The 22,460-nt window shown below is 34.8% G+C and overlaps 1 protein-coding gene across 1 annotated transcript in view; it reads left to right on the top strand.

The window, feature by feature from the left end:
* LOC103516644 (zinc finger protein 239-like) overlaps positions 1-18,755 on the top strand; it is a 38,596-nt gene extending 19,841 nt beyond the window's left edge. Inside the window, exons 6-7 of the mRNA XM_008481623.3 lie at positions 12,193-12,276; positions 17,400-18,755. Of these exons, the coding sequence (XP_008479845.1) occupies positions 12,193-12,276; positions 17,400-17,581 (266 nt within the window). The 3' untranslated portion in view covers positions 17,582-18,755. The remainder of the gene's footprint in view (positions 1-12,192; positions 12,277-17,399) is intronic.
* The last annotated feature ends 3,705 nt before the right edge of the window (positions 18,756-22,460 follow it).

Below are 22,460 nucleotides of genomic sequence, written 5' to 3'. Positions count from 1 at the left end.
AATGACAAATATTTATATGCTTACATTACGGGCAGATACAATTTTATACTTACGTATCCACATATCGTTGTATTTAAAAAAGCTTTGACAAGACACATAGCAAGAAAAGTTCTTTTTTTATATAGAAGCTAAAAACTAATAGCAAGAATCATTAAAACCAATTCGTGGGAGAATTGAAATTTATGTTGAACATATTGGAGACGAGCATTTTGTATGTAATGGTGGATGTATTGGAAGTAAATGATCATAGGAGATACCCAATGAACATGGTGCTTTATTATACATACGATATCCATGTTAATGCTATCCACAACATTACATTAGGGGTTATTATGCAAAAGTAATTTAGACATCTTCACTAAACAATGTGTTCTAGACATCTCCACAACATCAAGGATAGACTACAAAAAGTTAGACGAGGAAAGTTTCATTCAGATTTTTTTTTCCATTGGTTCTTAGACCGGTGTATCAATACATTGTGAAGAGAAATAGTAATTGCCCCTGGCAGGTCCAATCATGATGTACCTTACCTGCCGCCACGGATAGAAATAAAGCGGCTCTGCTTAACACGAAACTGGAAGACTCGAATCCAGATCCTTGTTATACGTGTTACTCCATTTGTATAAGATTTCAGAGATTTATTCCTTTTCTCACTCATTGAGTGTTAAAAAAGTAACAGACATAATTTGAAAATGATTGCAGAATTCATCGTTACAACGTCACATTTCGTGCCAATCTGAAAACTTGAAAGCACTTTAAACCATAGTGCACCCAAAACTTGAAGAAGTTGTATGATAACCCGCCGCCCATCATCCCATGAAGATTGTTTTTCTTAGATAAAGTAAAGCATCATTATGCTGGATGGAATGTCTGGTGTTATTGTGAGATTTTATTGTTCAAGATAGATATAGTTCATTGTTCAAGACTGATATCTGTTGAGGGATGGAGGGAATAAAGGTACACATAAAAGTTAAATGTGTTTTTAATAGACCTACAGAAGAATAAGGTTCCAATATTTTTATTTTACTAATAAATCAGCAGGTTTGGGTAAGTTTGTACAAAACTTACTCCAAAATATTAGACAAAGCACTGCTTCGACTGGATTTGTTACTCGGCTTTTTTCTCCGGCGTGGATAACCGAAATTTCCCCATATCGGGATTTCGGTTACACAAACAAAACTTTTCTTAAGGGAACCATTAAAATTTGATAATTCAAACAATCAATTTGATAATATCAGGTGGATCATGTGCTCTCCTCTCTCTACTGTTATGGATACTTAGAGGAAGCATTGATTTATCCCAATTTGGAGCAAGATTTTTGATAAACAATTTTTTTAATGTTTTAAATATGTGCCATGGGATCCATATTAGATCATAGATTGCCTCAACGTGAAGCAAACATTAAACTGTGTTTAATGTTTCTTGACTTCTTGTTCTTGTGTGGCAGCGTTGTCTGTCTTATCAACAAGAAAATCTATTGCTAATCAATTATATGAATCAATCCAAACTCAATGTTTTGTCAGCAGCTGGATCAGAAGATATCCTGCTGACAGCCCCGGATTAAGGGGGGTTCAGACGGTTCCCCCGAACCGGGCGGCACGCAATACCCGGGTATTTACCCACCCTGGAGGTGGATAAATACCCGGGTAAATACCCAATTTTTATTTACCCACCCAGTGGGTATTTACCCACGACCCATCACTAATCTCCACTAAACAATGTGTTGCAGACATCTCCAATAACCAACGTGGTACAAATTAATGTGATGCAAGCATCTCCACTAAACAAGATGCTGCGAGATATGACGAGTTTAAAGAAAATATGTACACAAGTGACTACCCATACTAGGGCATAATATAAAAGAGACCTGCAAATCTGCCGTGTCTCTTTTTTTGCATTCCTCTTGTATCTGCATACAACAACAACATTGATAATTATTTTGATTTATTAATACTAACGACCGACTCAATAAATTTAGTCCATTCATATTTATTTATACTTTTTAATTCTCTCAACACAGCTACTGAAAATGTTAGTCCATATAAATAATACAGTACCTGAGTCCGGTGCAGTTTTACATTTACCGTGTAGATCAAGTTAGTAGGAAGACATTGATCTAAAGTTTGGTAAAGTTTGTACATAATCGTAATCTTGAGATTGTGCGTACGGCCGCGGCCTTTCAAATAGAAATAAATCAAATAGAAAGACTATAGTAACCACATTATGTAGATAAAATTACATTAAAAACATTGTTTTACTTTCATTACTTTCATATTTCAATGTAGGATGATTCTGTTTTCATAAAATTTCACCGGAAAACTCATTACTTTGATGCAAAGCAATAGGACTAAGCCCTCAGGGCTCTGGAAATTTTTTAATCATCTACCTACTGATTCTACTGAATGATCTTCCCAGTATACTGGGGGCTGCTGAACCACAAGTAGCATTTATATTTTTCAAGCATATTTATCAGAACTGTGGCATAAAGTGCTTTTGCCTCTATATTACACTCATGTTATTGGGTCTAGCTCAGTGTAGTGCTGTTCAAACTTCTTTTGTAGTTTGCATACTCTTGCCAAGAAATTTACAAATCAAACCTAAGCAAGAGAGTGTCGCACAATTTTCCTGTGATTTTCGTTTGGAAAAGTTCATCTTTGTCTTCTTTTTAAACCATCATAGGTTGCTATGAAATTGCCCTGCATTTTTTTCCTGTGATTTTCGTTTGGAAAAGTTCATCTTTGTCTTCTTTTTAAACCATCATAGGTTGCTATGAAATTGCCCTGCATTTTTTTTCTTCAGTTTTTGAATTTTCAAGTTGTCCACTTTGACAAGTTTTGCATTTAGGAGGATTCTTTCATTGAAGCTAGATTCAAGTGTAGGTGTAGTGGATTACTCTATTGTTCACAAAGAAATGAGTGAGCATATCTGGAAAGAATAGACTATACGTTGTTTATTGGTCCAGAATTTTATTGTTATTAGAAGTACTAGCCCTAATTGTTATTATTATGGTTATGAACTATTTTATCTAATCCAGTGCAAAGTGCTACTGTAAAGATTAGTCTGGTATTGTCTAAATGTGAATCATGTTGTAAGAAAGGAGTTTGCAATATCTCGTGTAGAAACGAGCCTTTCTATTGGTTTTGTTATCGGAGGGAATTTAAATCTCCTTCCAATATATTAGCACGAGCAATACTGCTCTGCCAAAATCATAAACTAGAAAAGCAAGTCTGCAGAACAAATCAATACGGTAATACTGTTCTTAATAAAGAAGCAGGAGTTGATTTCAAGAAATTTTTCATAGGCATAAGTTTAGCTTAGATTGTGAGTACAATATTCAGTAGCAATGTAGAACGAGTACTCAAGTAAGGTAGAGACCCTGTGCTCTTACAACAACCGAAAGTCACTTTTTACCATACTCTCATTTTGAGAAAAGTTCAAGATTTTAGAGATAATTGCTCGCAGCACGAATACACCTGAAAGCTTCTCTACAACACATCTGACATGAGATATTATTCTAAATAATGCTTTGATCCATATTCAAATTTTCGTGCTAAGTTAGACTGACGAGATCATGTTAGAGATGTGCTACCGCTACTGGCTACCGGTGTATTCCACAACATCAAGGATAGACTACAAAAAGTTAGACGAGGAAAGTTTCATTCAGATTTTTTTTTCCATTGGTTCTTAGTTTTTTTTTTTTTTTTTTAGTTTGTTACATTCCTGCTTAATAATATTCACATGTCTATTTTGGAAAACTTGTCAATTTACTTGCTGCTTTTAACTTATCGCCAATCCATTTAAAACAAGCAGAATTGAACCAAAATCTCTTTAGTTAAGTTACCAACAGGAGGAAGGTGTAATAAAAGACTTGAGCTTTAGGTGCCCACTTAGGAGAACTACTCTTGAAGATTCTCTTGCAATGCTGCATGCAGGTTCAAAAATAAATTTAATGTCTTTATCAGGGAAGATAGTTATAATTTCTTTCTCGTACTTTGGACGAGGAGAAAAAGTTCATTTTTAAGCAATAAAAGTGTTTACTTTTCAGAACTTCAAAGTATACTTTTTAATGATAGATATAAAAGTAGACAAGCAGTTAATTTAAATGAAATAGATTTAAGTGTCTGGCCTGTGGTCTGTTATCTGTTACCTGTACTTCAGTAAGTACCTACTGCTCACTAATGCTGGAACTTTGCTTTTTCAATACCCACCATTAAGTTTAAGGGATAAACCTGAATGGGTTTTAAGTTTCTGACCTCTTTTTTCTCTCCGTTCTATAACATTTGGACCAGAATTGTCATCTCTATTCACAAGATAAAAGGCAGTTATAGTTTTTACCATTCTACCTAAGGAAAGTTTATATTTGAGCTGGTAGGAATATGTGTTTCTGTAACAAGACGTATTGTGAACCGTTAAGAATCCGATTGGAATACGGGATATCCGATTTGGATATGAGAAATTTAGAATGGAGAAAGATGAGAAAATGAATAGAATTCTACTGTCCATGGTCCATGCTGCACAAAGCGGGAACTATACCTACGACGCCATTTATGGTAATAAAAGTCTAATAAATTATTCCGGGTTTCAAATCTATAAAACAAAACAAGTTGATATTTTAATAATGGTGAGTGGCGCTTTTGCTAAGGACAACGGGCATCTCAACAGCGGCACTGAATAGTATAAGAAGAAAAAAACGGAGCCCAAGAAACCAGTAGCTATACTTCAATATGCATAAATTTAGTCTTTCTTTATCTTACTCTCGGGGCAAATGTACATCTGTCTTTGTCTTCACTTTAATTAACATTCTATAAGTCTTTATAGCTCTTGTATCCTACAACATAAATTATTCTTTCTGCCTCTACGAACGCAAAACTTATTTGAAAAGATTTCCATTCAAAAAGATTTTGCAAATTTTTTCCCATCTCAATCTTCACAAGCTCAACTCTGGAAAACAATAAATCATATGAAAATGAACTTCATTCGAGCATCTCCACTAACCAATATGGTACAAATTAATGTGATGCAAGCATCTCCACTAACCAATATGGTACAAATTAATGTGATGCAAGCATATACATGGGTTTTACCCGTTGATTTGTTAATCAATCAATCAATCAATCAATCAATCAATCAATCAATCAATCAATCAATCAATCAATCAATCAATCTCCACTAGTGATGGGTAAATACCCGGGTACTTATTTTTGGGGTAAATACCCTGGGTATTTACCCGGGTAAATACCTAATTTTTATAAATACCCGGGTATTTTCAAGAAGCGCCTCAGTCAAATTGTGCCCGGGAAATTAAAACAAAAATCAAGTGACGATATTTTTTGTTTATTTTTCTTCTTCGGTACAAAATATAATGTGATGCAAGCATCTCCACTAACCAATATGGTACAAATTAATGTGATGCAAGCATGTCCACTAACCAATATGGTACAAATAATGTGATGCAAGCATCTCCACTAACCAATATGGTACAAATTAATGTGATGCAAGCATATACATGGGTTTTACCCGTCGATTTGTTAATCAATCAATCACCCACCCTGGAGGTGGATAAATACCCGGGTAAATACCCAATTTTTATTTACCCACCCAGTGGGTATTTACCCACGACCCATCACTAATCTCCACTAAACAATGTGTTGCAGACATCTCCAATAACCAACGTGGTACAAATTAATGTGATGCAAGCATCTCCACTAAACAAGATGCTGCGAGATATGACGAGTTTAAAGAAAATATGTACACAAGTGACTACCCATACTAGGGCATAATATAAAAGAGACCTGCAAATCTGCCGTGTCTCTTTTTTTGCATTCCTCTTGTATCTGCATACAACAACAACATTGATAATTATTTTGATTTATTAATACTAACGACCGACTCAATAAATTTAGTCCATTCATATTTATTTATACTTTTTAATTCTCTCAACACAGCTACTGAAAATGTTAGTCCATATAAATAATACAGTACCTGAGTCCGGTGCAGTTTTACATTTACCGTGTAGATCAAGTTAGTAGGAAGACATTGATCTAAAGTTTGGTAAAGTTTGTACATAATCGTAATCTTGAGATTGTGCGTACGGCCGCGGCCTTTGATAAATCAAATAGAAAGACTATAGTAACCACATTATGTAGATAAAATTACATTAAAAACATTGTTTTACTTTCATTACTTTCATATTTCAATGTAGGATGATTCTGTTTTCATAAAATTTCACCGGAAAACTCATTACTTTGATGCAAAGCAATAGGACTAAGCCCTCAGGGCTCTGGAAATTTTTTAATCATCTACCTACTGATTCTACTGAATGATCTTCCCAGTATACTGGGGGCTGCTGAACCACAAGTAGCATTTATATTTTTCAAGCATATTTATCAGAACTGTGGCATAAAGTGCTTTTGCCTCTATATTACACTCATGTTATTGGGTCTAGCTCAGTGTAGTGCTGTTCAAACTTCTTTTGTAGTTTGCATACTCTTGCCAAGAAATTTACAAATCAAACCTAAGCATTTTCTTTTGTGTTGACACGAAAATAATCCAATATGGATTAATGATATTTTAAAACGCGTATCAAAATTATTATTTTCCATCATCAATATTTAGAAATGGAAAAGTTAATGAATCTGGAAGCCGGTGTATTGTTCTATGTTGTAAGGAGGCTGGAGGCCCCAGGTGCAAAGTTCTCACGCCCGATAGGGGGCCTCACTCCGATATGTTTATCTGCAACACAAATGAGAATCCATAGGTTTCAAACAACTTGGATTTAAATACCGCTGAAAATTGCTTTCATCAAGCCGTTGGTTGTTGCATTTTAATTTCTCGATAAACAATCGGTGTTCATCAATACGTTCCTATTGTGAGCTTCTGTCTTATGTCTGCCCGACATCGCCTTTAGGAAATAGGTTACCAAACAGATGAGTTCCTGTGGTGAGGATGTCATGGGAAATATATTCTGGGAAACCTGTTGAAGCAATTGAAATGCTGAATCGACATAGAACATAGATGTCATTACCCAAGAGTTCAATCACAATTCAGCAATACCTACCATTACTTCAACACTATTCAACAAGGGACTTTGAGGGGTTAGATGAACTTACAAAAACCCAATTGGTCAGATTCAGATCTAGATGTACCTTTTTGTTCAAGTCTACGATAGTCATTAAAGCTCACTAGTTAGTTGCTTATTTAATGAATTCCTGACCAAAAGAATTTAAATCGTAAATCGACAACAAAGAAGTAGATAAGAAAATTATTTGATGAATACTTGAGTGTAATTTTCACTCTTGTTAGCTTCATGCAGTAACGTTTGTTCATAAATTTGAATGGTAATGATGATAAACCTGAGCAGACAGGACGGATTGACGGTACAGTGAAAAACAATAGAAAGAAGTTTAAGAAAGAACTCTTGAAGAGCGGCAAAATCTTTTGTATAAATTTAAATAAATACGAGGACAAAGGCATGCTAATGTCTGCTGGTGTAAACAAATATTGAATCTGAATTCTGAATGCTCAATGCAGCAGTAGCATACCTTATTGGGCTTCGTCCATATGTCGTAATTGGCAGCACTATCAGAAATTCTCAAGAAGCCCATTGTTTGTTCCTCAAACTTCACTGACTTGACAGCGTTCATTTATCATAAAGAACTCTACTGCTGCTGCTACTTGTGTAAGGTCAATGAATAAGCTTTGCTTCCATTTTCTTTGTGAACCTGAAATGCATAAAAACGTGACAACTTCGAATGTCCTAATTTTAGGACGCTGGGACGTTAAGCATACAAACTCCAAAATATGGCTGGGCTTTTAAGCCTACAAACACAATGTCCTAAATTTAGGACACTGGGCCTTTATGACTACAAAGTATAAAAACTGCTTGGGCCCTTAGAGGTTATTGTTCCATTCTAGACTACTTTCATCGAGTAAGTTCAAGACCATACATGCAGGAGATGGAAATATCAGCAGTGCGTCACGCAAAGTCTTAGCGAAAGCGCTCGATATCCCGGAGCCCTCTGTTGGGAGAATTTTAAGGTGCGCAGTGCGTACCTACAGATATCCGCGCTACGGTAGCGCTGTAGCAACTTTGCGGTGTATTTGCGTACCCATAGTACGAACATCTTTGCAAATATAATTGGAATCTCATCCAGCAATTTGTGGCATGTTCTGCCGTAGGGCATGTTTGGGAAAACTTTTTAACTGTTTCACAGTATCATAAAGTCTAACTCTACTGCTGCTGCTTGTGTAAGGTCAATGAATAAGCTTTGCTTCCATTTTCTTTGTGAACCTGAAATGCATGGTTTATATTGTTCCATTCTAGACTACTTTCATCGAGTAAGTTCAAGACCATACATGCAGGAGATGGAAATATCAGCAGTGCGTCACGCAAAGTCTTAGCGAAAGCGCTCGATATCCCGGAGCCCTCTGTTGGGAGAATTTTAAGGTGCGCAGTGCGTACCTACAGATATCCGCGCTACGGTAGCGCTGCAGCAACTTCGCGGTGTATTTACGTACCCATAGTACGAACATCTTTGCAAATATAATTGGAATCTCATCCAGCAATTCGTGGCATGTTCTGCCGTAGGGCATGTTTGGGAAAACTTTTTAACTGTTTCACATAGGACTATCAACCAGCTCTTTGATCGTCCTCACAAGTCTGCTCCAAAGCCCCTGAAGTTAACAGTATTTTGTGAAAATTTTAGTACCTATGGCTGTCAAGTAGGTAGCTCTTAGGTTCAAATGCCTGCAAATACGTTAAAGGATTTATTCCACGAGACTGAAGTACACACATTCGTAGATTTCAAACAAAATGGCCGCCTAAAACCCATTTAATGACCAGGTTGTTGCAAGAAGTTTCATTCAATTGCAGAAAAATTAACTTGTAAAGTAAAGCCGCCTAAAACCCATTTAATGACCAGGTTGTTGCAAGAAGTTTCATTCAATTGCAGAAAAATTAACTTGTAAAGTAAAGTACTAACTACTAACTAGTATTAGGTATACAGTAGGTATGTATTATTATAATTTTAAAACTCTGCATTTCTGCAGTTTCTACTGATGCTGATGCCAGTTTATTAACATAAGCGCAAACCTTTACCGGTGTATCAATACATTGTGAAGAGAAATAGTAATTGCCCCTGGCAGGTCCAATCATGATGTACCTTACCTGCCGCCACGAATAGACATAAAGCGGCTCTGCTTAACACGAAACTGGAAGACTCGAATCCAGATCCTTGTTATACGTGTTACTCCATTTGTATTAGATTTAAGAGATTTATGTATTCCTTTTCTCACTCATTGAGTGTTAAAAAAGTAACAGACATAATTTGAAAATGATTGCAGAATCCATCGCTATAACGTCATGCAAACCTTTCGCTTCTAGATTTCTTGATTAATGTCTTGTGCCCTTTTCAAATTGTGTCACGAACTTGGGCTTGTTGAACATCAAGTATTGTACACCTTCAATTAATTATACATAGGTACAAAGGTAAAAAAAATACGTTTCTTCTAATTTGTAGAGGTTGATGTGAGTGAATTCTCCTCAGATCAAGATTCTCTTGTTGTGGTTCTCCTTTAAGTGTCATTTCATTTGGGGTACCTCGAACATGCTGATATAGCGCACTAAACCTATCATTAGAATTCCACTTGTTTCGGTAATCAAATATCTCTGGTTCATATCCCCGCCCATGTAATTATAATTACGAGGTGGAATTTTAGATGTTCTTGTTGGGTATATGTATTTGGTTGGTGGGTGGGGGCCTAGGTACGTGATTTATTCATTCAGATCTTCTGTTTCAATGTGAGTATGAAGAGTTGTTTTGGGTGCGTAAATGTGAAGTGACGAAATTATGTCTGACTGTAGGAAAAGCTTGATAAACCTTTCAATTGCTTTCATTCTTTAGTAGCATTTATAAATTCTAATTATACTTTACATATTTGGTACGTACCTGTCATTGAATCCTTTATTTAGTTTTGTAAAATTTATTTATTTTGTACTACTTACCTTGACTAATGGATAAATTTCCGTTTCCTGATTTCAGGTGAAACCCATGAAGAGTGCATCGGTTGTGGCAAGGTCTATTTGTCGTCCACTGGTAAAGGCTATTGCGGGGTTTGCTACACGCCACCTGGCGGTGAAGATCACCAAACGTACATCCAATCTTCGGAGGAGTCCTGTGAGGAGAAAGAAGACGACAGTCATGATGAGCAGAGATCTAACTAATGTTGAAGCCTTTCTAGAAAAATGGTCTTAATGGTCTGTCGTTCAGTCTGCATAATATGGTGATGAGATCAAGAATCTCATGAGGTGACAAGTCTCTACAAGAAGATCCTATTTATTTAAATTCGACACCATAATATGGGGAGACCATATGAAAAATTTGGTGATGAATAGTTGTTGCAGGAATGCTCAAAATGCTCAAATCTGTTAGGAATAGACTCATCTTCAATATTTTTATAGTCTTCCTTTTATCTTCCTTCAGTTTTATTTAGATCTCACAAAATAAGTATTTTCTATGAAAATTCGTACATGGTGTTGTGAAAACACACTTCCTTTATTTAGTTTTGCTATAAGATTTTTATTTTTGAATTTTTGTAAAGTTTTCAGTTGGTTTCACTCTTTGGTTTTGAATCTAACTTTGGCAATCCAAAGGTTTGTACATTCAGACCCATGTATACTTATAATATTATCTTGTAATTTATTATTAAGTTGGTATTTTATGTTAAATAGTGAAATGTAAGAGCATTATTTTTGATTATTATACACAATTATGAACCAAGTAAGAAGAATGATAAGTGTACAGTGAAGAGTTTTCCTTTTATTTCTGTGATATACATTATACTTAACTTTGTAGTTTCATTTATTTAGTTTTATTGATTTTGTTTAGCTGATGTTTAATTTATTTTGTATTTTTTTTTACAAGTTGTTTTATCTTCTAATATTGAATCTCATTTAATACCTACAAGAAAGGGGTTTTGAGCCAAAAACACCTACCACGTAAATAAAAATACACCGTAAAAGGATCTATTTCTACTGCAACTATTACGGGATTACCTCTGAAAGCATTTATTTGTTAAATCATCCAGCGTAAAAAACATCAAAACAAAAGGCACATTCTCTTGACTGGATGATCCCTTAATCAGGATTTTCATTTGATCGACATGAATACAGTAATTCCTCAGTCATAGCAAGTTTCGTACATCTAAATTATATTCTTCTGTTCAGATGTCTTGACATTAGAGAATCCCTGTGGGTCTCATGGGATCTCAATATCATTTTCATCAGACGAGACGTAGGTATAAGACTCTTACATCATATAGGACTTACATACCTATTAGTTGGTTGTCCTATTATTGAATAGAATTATTTAAATCGGTGTTATATTTTCAAGTGTGCAATATTTCATCTTGCTATTTTACTGAATATTCATACGAATATAGTAGTAGTTAACACAAGGTTCTTGGTCATGATTGAAATTGATTTTTATTTTCCTTTCTTTTTACAGTTTCGGGCAACTGTCAAGTTTTTCGCCATTTTTATTCGTAAATATCTACTCTATGATTAGGTACCCAAGTCTTGCAATTTTGTATTGCTACAATGCACCGAACATTTGTACTTACGCCATTTTTATTCGTAAATATCTACTCTATGATTAGGTACCCAAGTCTTGCAATTTTGTATTGCTACAATGCACCGAACATTTGTACGGTATCAAAGTGATATTTAAATACATCCAAAAACCATTCACCTGGCTTGAATCTTCCTTTCGAATGAATGAAAACCTGAAATTCAAATGAGACCAGACTGAACCAAAGCCCTGAAGTTTTGAACACTCACTAGCTCCTAGCTTGCCGCTCTTGTACCTGGAAGCTATCTACAAAGACTTTGCTACTGGTTTTGATTTCTTTCTTTTCTACTTGTGCATTTGCATCTTTGTTTTTGAATGAATTTATTTTAATTTGCATTTGCAAAAAACTAGTCTTCCATTCATTTTACGAGTTTGCTTGCTGTTACTATGTATTGTTTGCAAGCAGTTTCATTCAACATATGAAATCTCATTACAACATCGCTTAACTTGAATATGTGCTTACCAATTTGAACTTGAGGATCAATTTCTAGTTGGTACGATCCACCCAAGCTGCCATTTCGAATAAATGCCCAATTTAATTTTCAATATTTTCACTTTGTTTCAGGAGACAAACCCCATGCTTGTGATCTTTGCAATAAGAAATTTGCCCTTGCCTGTAATTTAAGAGCTCATATGAAAACGCATGAAGGTAAGTCAATGATTTAAATCTTAGACATATAACTTCTTAATTTTGGGATTTTTTCCAAGGCGCATTTAATGAGAAAAAAGGTTCCACGTATTCGGGTAAAAATATCAAGTTGTTCAATGTTCATCAGTTCATCCTTGGTCGTGAAATTCTCACCAAACAAAGTGGCTTTTGGTTCATCCTTAGGTTTGTAATTTAGATCAGCATTATGCTCTACATGAGAAAATGGTAATATAATCAAGAGTACCTAGACAATATCAAAACGAAAGCAATCCATAATGAACGGGTTCACTGCCAAGACAAGGCGCCTGCACATATTAGTTAGAACTTGGGGTCATAGTAAACTCCTCGAGGTATTTTTGGATGACATAGCCTCCACATTACCCATCCTTTTTATGAAGGTAATGTGGAAAGGTATTAGAGATAAGTACATAGTGCGGAGTTACATTATCAATTAGATTGTTTTGTTGCTCGGGGTCATTTTCACGTAATTCTTTTGAGACAGACGCATGAATCGACTCCGAAAGCGAACCCAACATACAGAGAAGGAATTATTTTCAAATTATCTTTTTCATTAATATTTGATTGTCTGGAATTTTTTTGTTATTGTTTAGAATGGGATCATTTTCATTCAAGAGTGTGCTGGTTGTGATAAAAACTACAATTGTATCTAACACCCATTCATTTAGCCGTTTTCGTTTTGTATTTTAATTAAAAGGCTGCAATTATTTTGCAATTTTCTGATAGAACTTATAGATCTAGTTAGGAGTTATAAAGTTAATACTATGTTGTCAGTTGTCATTAACTTTTCATTTCGATACAACCATATTGCGTGTAATTTCTATTTAGGAGTCTTATATGATTTTTTATTAGAAAGAAGACCCCTTTTCGTCTTTCATCTGGTGCTCCAAATAGGAGTTTTTACGTAGATACCTATGTTGTTATATTCATCCAGCTTCTTTGGGGTATCTTGAGGTACACAATAGAATTGGCACATTGTTTTGTTACAAATTATCAATTGATCAGACTTTATTGTGTAAAGCATATGATTAATGATTTGAAACGATCTTAGCTAGGTACCATTAAATGTTATTTTTATATCTTCCTTGCGTCAAAAATGTTGATCTGATTGTTCGTCTTTAATTTTCAACACCTATAATATTTCTGATTTTCTGTTCATCATTTTGATTTCGATGAGATTAAACTTTGTTCCATTTCATTGACATTAAATTTAATTTTAAGGCATTAATTTGTTCACTCCCTTGACTCTGTCATCAATTTCAGTATTTTCTTATTATAGTGTTGATGTTGGTTTAAGACAAAACTTTACTCGAGCGGTATCAAGATTCAAGCTATAGACATCTTATCTACTTTCTTCACAGTCCATAGTTCACTCGATTCTCCAATGTTTATGTTGTTTTTATGGAAGGAAGTTCTAGCTTGATATCGACCAATGAACGTTCAGTATAAAGTGCCATTCCTCTCTTGCGTTGCTTACCATAGAGTTCTAGCCACACAATGCTGCATGCAAGTTGACTGCACTTCGTTATTCTCTCTTTTCTATTGATTGTTCTTCTCTTATACATTTTTTAGCCACACAATGCTGCATGCAAGTTGACTGCACTTCGTTATTCTCTCTTTTCTATTGATTGTTCTTCTCTTATACATTTTTTATTCATGTAGGGATGTAGGGTGTGTAAAAATAACTTGAGAAAGCCAAAGTGGGTAAATTTGCTGATGGATAATTATGAAGAACTCAATGTTTTTGATAAGAGTATTGAGAGTGCAGTATTTGAAACTGAAATCCCCAGGAGTGAGGGGCCTGCATGTTGTATTCTGAAGAATATCTTGTCCGGGGTTGACATACGAGACTCTTTTCTATTTCGATCGGTGACTTTTTGTTTCTTTCAAGTTTAAGATCTAATTAAAATGGTAGGAAAGTAGCATTTTCTTTGATTTCTTGTAGGAGCTACTTGTACACTCTACATATGTGGACACATGATTTTATTCATACTCTAAGTCCGACGTGTACCTAATGAAAATCTGGACCACTATTTCGATCGGTGACTTTTTGTTTCTTTCAAGTTTAAGATCTAATTAAAATGGTAGGAAAGTAGCATTTTCTTTGATTTCTTGTAGTAGCTACTTGTACACTCTACATAATATGTGGACACATGATTTTATTCATACTCTAAGTCCGACGTGTACCTAATGAAAATCTGGACCATTTTTTTGTGATATCCATTCAAAGGTTCTTTTCGTTCTTTCATTGGAGTCCAGAAATGAATGGCTTAAAAAATAGCAAGGTGGTGTTACCAATGCAACGGTCAACTTGTACAGATTATTTTGTTCTCATAAAGTAATAAGGAACTCCCTCAATTCAATTCAAGTTTATTGAAAGGACATTGGGCAAATCAGAAGTGCTTGTCATATGATCTCGATATACCAATTAACCTAAATATAAAGCTGTAACCAGCCCAACAGACAAATCAATTTATTGAAAGAACCAAGATTACCTAAATAGAAAGTGATTGGTCCGTCCTTTAAGAAAAGATTAAACTGTAACTTTTCTCCGTTTTGACCGTATTGTTCAAAATTACAAACTCATCACAGGCATACATTGATTAGCCCATGTATGCAGCCATTAATAGCCCGCCAACCACAACCAGATGCCGACAGTAAAAATGTTATTGTAAATACAATAAAATAATATCATAGAGGACACAATGTAGATGCCAAAGTATATCGGAGAGCGGCACTCTGTGCTGGTAATTGTCTAAAGATATTCACCGTGAGCCGAGAGGCAAGAGAAGACAATACCAGCCTCAGCGCGGAACCAATGCTATGCTTTGTTGTTCGAACCAGAAGAAATAAACCGATCCATGCAGCTTGGTGTAGTGCTGTGGATCCTAACTTTTTGCTTTTAATTACCCTCGGTAACAATATTTGTTTAGGGCTCAAAAAATTAAACATTGACCTAACTTTGGCACCATGTATTTTTTGAAAGGAAGAAGAGACCTTTGTCCAGCAGAGGAGATATAAATCTTTGATGATAATGATGAGACTATAACAGAATATTGAACAATCACAAAAACAAACATGGACCGAGATAATAATAATATTTGATAAGATACAAATGACAGGTATACCTATACAGACAGCAGAATACGATGGCAAATTACAACAAATTGTATAGGAAAATGGACATGATTTATTTGAAAGATCTAATGGGTTTTTGGAAACATTCGATGTAGATTCCAAATCAAGTAATCAAGAAAAAGCTATTGTGGAGCAAGTGGGTGAACCAATATTATTATTTGGTCTGATCAAATATGGTCTCTGTGATCAATCAAAAAGTGTCCGCCTAATACTCAAACGTTCACTTTGAAAAATGATGATTTTAAAAACAAAAAAATGCCCCAAGTCATTGTCAAGAATTTATAATTTGTGAACATAAATTTAAATCGGTGTTATATTTTCAAGTGTGCAATATTTCATCTTGCTATTTTACTGAATATTCATACGAATATAGTAGTAGTTAACACATGGTTCTTGGTCATGATTGAAATTGATTTTTATTTTCCTTTCTTTTTACAGTTTCGGGCAACTGTCAAGTTTTTCAACCAAGTAAGAAGAATGATAAGTGTACAGTGAAGAGTTTTCCTTTTATTTCTGTGATATACATTATACTTAACTTTGTAGTTTCATTTATTTAGTTTTATTGATTTTGTTTAGCTGATGTTTAATTTATTTTGTATTTTTTTTTACAAGTTGTTTTATCTTCTAATATTGAATCTCATTTAATACCTACAAGAAAGGGGTTTTGAGCCAAAAACACCTACCACGTAAATAAAAATACACCGTAAAAGGATCTATTTCTACTGCAACTATTACGGGATTACCTCTGAAAGCATTTTTCCTTATGAATTACCTAGGTATATCCACATCAAAAAATCTCCAAGTTTAATTAATTAAGATAAGTAGATCCATACCTATGTAGTAATAGTAAGAGATTGGAGATTGTAAAGATCAAGACAGGCAGTCTATTTTCTCAGATAATCTCGTCTGCTACCAACATAACTATCGGTAGCAGACATGGTATAGAGAAAATTATCCATAATTCCTAATTCCTAGGTACAAGACACACAATTCAAAATTATATCATAGAACCATGTCGGCAATTCACGAAAAATTCAATTAATTTTAAAATTTAAACAGAAAAACCAGAAGCTATGAGAAATTATACGAGAGCTACTGATTGAGCCTTACTAAGGAATAATTTAAATCAAAATGATAATGATTGTAGTTTAAATTTCAGAACCAATGAATTCTGTTCTAAATAATAAAAAGCTCACGTACCTATATGAATATCTGCTGTATCTACCAAAAACAAGATATCAAAGGTAAAAAAAATACGTTTCTTCTAATTTGTAGAGGTTGGTTGATGTGTCAAAGCGCGGGGCCCCCAAAAGCGCGGGGCCCGTGGCAGTCTGCCATTCTGCCTTATGGGTAATCCGGCCCTGCACGTACCTATATGAATATCTGCTGTATCTACCAAAAACAAGATATCAAAGGTAAAAAAATACGTTTCTTCTAATTTGTAGAGGTTGATGTGAGTGAATTCTCCTCAGATCAAGATTCTCTTGTTGTGGTTCTCCTTTAAGTGTCATTTCATTTGGGGTACCTCGAACATGCTGATATAGCGCACTAAACCTATCATTAGAATTCCACTTGTTTCGGTAATCAAATATCTCTGGTTCATATCCCCGCCCATGTAATTATAATTACGAGGTGGAATTTTAGATGTTCTTGTTGGGTATATGTATTTGGTTGGTGGGTGGGGGCCTAGGTACGTGATTTATTCATTCAGATCTTCTGTTTCAATGTGAGTATGAAGAGTTGTTTTGGGTGCGTAAATGTGAAGTGACGAAATTATGTCTGACTGTAGGAAAAGCTTGATAAACCTTTCAATTGCTTTCATTCTTTAGTAGCATTTATAAATTCTAATTATACTTTACATATTTGGTACGTACCTGTCATTGAATCCTTTATTTAGTTTTGTAAAATTTATTTATTTTGTACTACTTACCTTGACTAATGGATAAATTTCCGTTTCCTGATTTCAGGTGAAACCCATGAAGAGTGCATCGGTTGTGGCAAGGTCTATTTGTCGTCCACTGGTAAAGGCTATTGCGGGGTTTGCTACACGCCACCTGGCGGTGAAGATCACCAAACGTACATCCAATCTTCGGAGGAGTCCTGTGAGGAGAAAGAAGACGACAGTCATGATGAGCAGAGATCTAACTAATGTTGAAGCCTTTCTAGAAAAATGGTCTTAATGGTCTGTCGTTCAGTCTGCATAATATGGTGATGAGATCAAGAATCTCATGAGGTGACAAGTCTCTACAAGAAGATCCTATTTATTTAAATTCGACACCATAATATGGGGAGACCATATGAAAAATTTGGTGATGAATAGTTGTTGCAGGAATGCTCAAAATGCTCAAATCTGTTAGGAATAGACTCATCTTCAATATTTTTATAGTCTTCCTTTTATCTTCCTTCAGTTTTATTTAGATCTCACAAAATAAGTATTTTCTATGAAAATTCGTACATGGTGTTGTGAAAACACACTTCCTTTATTTAGTTTTGCTATAAGATTTTTATTTTTGAATTTTTGTAAAGTTTTCAGTTGGTTTCACTCTTTGGTTTTGAATCTAACTTTGGCAATCCAAAGGTTTGTACATTCAGACCCATGTATACTTATAATATTATCTTGTAATTTATTATTAAGTTGGTATTTTATGTTAAATAGTGAAATGTAAGAGCATTATTTTTGATTATTATACACAATTATGAACCAAGTAAGAAGAATGATAAGTGTACAGTGAAGAGTTTTCCTTTTATTTCTGTGATATACATTATACTTAACTTTGTAGTTTCATTTATTTAGTTTTATTGATTTTGTTTAGCTGATGTTTAATTTATTTTGTATTTTTTTTTACAAGTTGTTTTATCTTCTAATATTGAATCTCATTTAATACCTACAAGAAAGGGGTTTTGAGCCAAAAACACCTACCACGTAAATAAAAATACACCGTAAAAGGATCTATTTCTACTGCAACTATTACGGGATTACCTCTGAAAGCATTTATTTGTTAAATCATCCAGCGTAAAAAACATCAAAACAAAAGGCACATTCTCTTGACTGGATGATCCCTTAATCAGGATTTTCATTTGATCGACATGAATACAGTAATTCCTCAGTCATAGCAAGTTTCGTACATCTAAATTATATTCTTCTGTTCAGATGTCTTGACATTAGAGAATCCCTGTGGGTCTCATGGGATCTCAATATCATTTTCATCAGACGAGACGTAGGTATAAGACTCTTACATCATATAGGACTTACATACCTATTAGTTGGTTGTCCTATTATTGAATAGAATTAACTATAATGATTGATGCCACCTAACCAAAAAGCAAAATTGAAGATAACATCTGAATCACAGTAGACTTGGTGGTTTTTAGTTTTGTTGTTTATTCATTACTAATAATATGTGCAAAGAGTGTACGGGATAAAGCTACTAGCTTAGTGATCGTCTGTCCAGATGTTCACTGGTCTGGATATAAACAATTTCTACTTAGCCTTGCTGGTTCGATATATATTTGTTTGGTGTTATTCAATCTGTCAAGATGTTCAAGAGTGTCTGGGATAAAACAACCAGCTTAGAATGGTTGGTTCATTTTCACTGATGTTTTCTAATTTCTAATGCCTTTCTGTTTGATAAAATCACAGATCGATCTCAGCTGAGAATGAGAAATAGCTGTGTAAAGTAAAACACAACCCAAGTTAGCTAATCCATCAAAATTGAGTCCTAAATACTTGAAAACATGATTTTTTTAATGGGATCTTAGGGATATAAAAAAGGCGGTTGTGATTTGATAGGATCAGTCCTCCTTCTCAAACTTGTTTGATATCAAGAATTTTACCTTTTTTTTTTATTATTTATCGTGTAAATTTTCCTCCCTATTTTAAAAGTCTCTTGAAGAAGTGGAAGACAACTCGACCTTTAAATATTATAGAAATCTCCAGTGTTTTCTCAGATCCAGTGTAGACATCAGTAGGTATACTCAAGAGACCAATATTGGAATCAAGTAACTGACATTTTTGTTTAGTTTTTCATGGATGTAAATTGTGTTGTAAAAATGTTCTTTTTTCTCTAGTCAATACAAGTATAACAACTTTTGTTCATTTGTAACAATAATAATTACTATCTCGGTATAGATTGTAAAAGGATATTATAGGAAAACAGATACCTACCATCTATTCAACTTGGGTACCTTGTTTTGAAAATAAATAATAGAATGTACCAGAAAGTTTGATAGCATATGTCTTGTTCCTTCTCAACATTTTGACATCTAGTAAAACAAATCCGTCCGAAACTATTCCATATTTCATGATTATTTTCTCTTTCTTCCTCCATTCCCCCCCCCCAATGTTATTTAAATTTGAGAAAAGTACAAAGTAAATTCCAATGATCTGAATATACCTTCCTATAAAATAACTTTTTTGGTAATTTTATACTTAACATAGTACCTATGTACTAAAGGTACGAATAAATTCCGTCCCTATGATTTATTTATTAGTAGGTAATACCTTTTTCTAAGAATAGGTAGTTGTGTATTTTTATCTACCTATTCTTGTACTTTTATAATTTCAAGGTCAATTTTAGTATGCATTGACTTGAGCTCATTTTTCTTTACATTTTTTGTAATAAAAATCTTTTGTAAAATTTATTTATTTTGAAAATTAATTTAGTTGTTATTTCTCATTGCCACATAGGATGTTATCTAGGAGGATTCAAAAACCTTAGTAGAAAATATGGAAAGACACAGATTGAACACTTGATCAAATACCTGCCTATTATCACCTTGATGTAGCTCTATGTAATACTAAGTATTATGTACAGGGGTGAGACGATCAATGATCAAAAAGTTATTGCCATATTAAAAACTTTTGGCTAAATCGGATCGGTGGACTGGCCTCCACAGCTGAATTTCAATATTGCTGGAATTGCTCGGCCTTATATTACACGGCTTTCAAAAAAAAAAGTGACCCCAAAGTTGTTTTACATATAGGTACACAGGATTTCCCAGATATAGACAACCCGGACACCCGTAGAAGAAAAAGAAGAAGAAGAAGAAGAGGAGGAAGAAGAAGAAGAAGAAGAAGAAGAAGAAGAAGAAGAAGAAGGAGAAAAAACTTGCTTGGTTCATGCTTGAAAAGTAGGTTCCTATATCAAAGAGATTCCTTAAGATGATACTGTTTTACGGCCATCGGAGGACTAGAGCCTTCTACAACCACTTCACTACAACCACGCGACCTCAACACACCTGTAAGTTGATCTACCAGAGTTAAAATGAAAATCGTGTAAATTTGAAGCAAACACTTCTAGGCGCCATTGGGTCATGTTGCGTGCAAAAAATTGTTACCACTTCAAATGATGGTATATACTAAGGTAGGTACTATGAATTAGTCAGATGATGGTACTAAGGTAGGTACTATGAATTAGCTGTTTTAATTTTTAGTCTAGTAGGTAGGTATCTAATCTGTAGGGTCCGATCGAAGATACTTAGTATTAGTACCATGATGAGTGAAACTATCAAAAAGAAATGTTCTTCCGGGACCAGGACAGTTTAAACAACGGAGGTAGGTAAGTTCTGCTGTAATAAATAGAATTAACTATAATGATTGATGCCACCTAACCAAAAAGCAAAATTGAAGATAACATCTGAATCACAGTAGACTTGGTATAATGGGTACATAAACATAATCTGTTGCTTCTAATCTTCTTGTCCTAAAAATTAATTAATCTAAACATGCCATTTTTGTTATCTTCATTACCCTTTTTTGCGCCTCAGAACCGCTATCGCATTACTTCAAGATAAATTTGTATATTTGTTTCGTAAGTTTGGCCAAAAGTTCAATTTTTCTTCATCTTTCGCTCAGCTTATCGGCCATTAGCCACCAATAAAAACTAATGGGTTATAAATTCTGATAGGTTGTTTCCTTAAAGTTCGGCAACACTTAATACGTGTCCCATCTGACCTGAGCTGGCCCGTTTTGAAGTTAAGTTGCCATTTACACTCAGACTGTCTGATAGATCGTGAATGGTCGGCCTAGTACCGGTCAGAACATTCGCAATATTACACACGAAATTTGTTTTACATACATGGCAATATTTGCAACCAATCATCAGCAGAATATTTTTCATTATTATTAAGAGTGGCCGAGGTCTTATCGTTCCGGTAGTGAAGGAAGGCAGGATAGGAGAAAGCCATCCGTTTCGAGAACGAACCTTATCCTGTTCAGGATAAAGTTCCCCTGGGTTGGAATGGGATTCGACCTGGCGTTTCGAAGGCAGGCGTCCTACCCTCCAAATCAATATGTTTTTAATTCTGAACTGAAACTACTACAAAAAGTGGAAATACAGTACATTTCAGAAGCGAAAAAATTGCAGAAATCGACGTACAAATAACGAAATTTCTAATAGAAATTCTGAAGTGAAAAAAACTGCAGAAGGAGGTACCTCTAAAAGCCTACATCTAACAGGGCTGCAGTGTAGATAATAAAACACTTGTAGTGATAACTGCAGACCCATCTCTTATCATGATAAATAGACTTATCAACTTATCACGAGTCACATGTGACCTATGAGTCATTAAAAGTGAAAGATACAACACACCGCCTCTAAAACATCTTTATAGCTTTTAGCTTGGAGGGTAGCGTGTTCGTCTTGTAAGCGCTAGGTCGCAGGTTCGACCTAGCGGTAAGGGACAAAATTCTTCCTCGGAACGGCTGGCTTTCTCCCATATCTCCCATCCTCTCCTCCTGTTCTCTTCGATTTCTGAACGATAAGGTCGCCGTTGTTTCCCTCTTTCAAACCTCAAATTCAATTGAAACTGACCAACCAACTGGACTTGTTATACTGGACGTGTTTACACCAGTAGATGGACTATACCTACGAGCTACGAGCATCGTATTTAGAATTTATTACCTCCCTATTTAATATTTTAATGACTTTTTGTTCAGTTTAAAATCTCCCATGAGTGAAATCTCCAATTATGTGAACCTCCAATGCCCGCCATGACTGTTCTCTAATACTGACTATAATATTCTAACA

The sequence above is a fragment of the Diaphorina citri genome, unplaced genomic scaffold (genome assembly GCF_000475195.1).
Source record: "Diaphorina citri unplaced genomic scaffold, Diaci psyllid genome assembly version 1.1 scaffold1625, whole genome shotgun sequence".
Lineage (NCBI taxonomy): Eukaryota > Metazoa > Arthropoda > Insecta > Hemiptera > Psyllidae > Diaphorina > Diaphorina citri.
The sequence above is the reverse complement of the archived record's forward strand: the minus strand, read 5'-3'. Positions and strand labels throughout refer to the sequence as shown.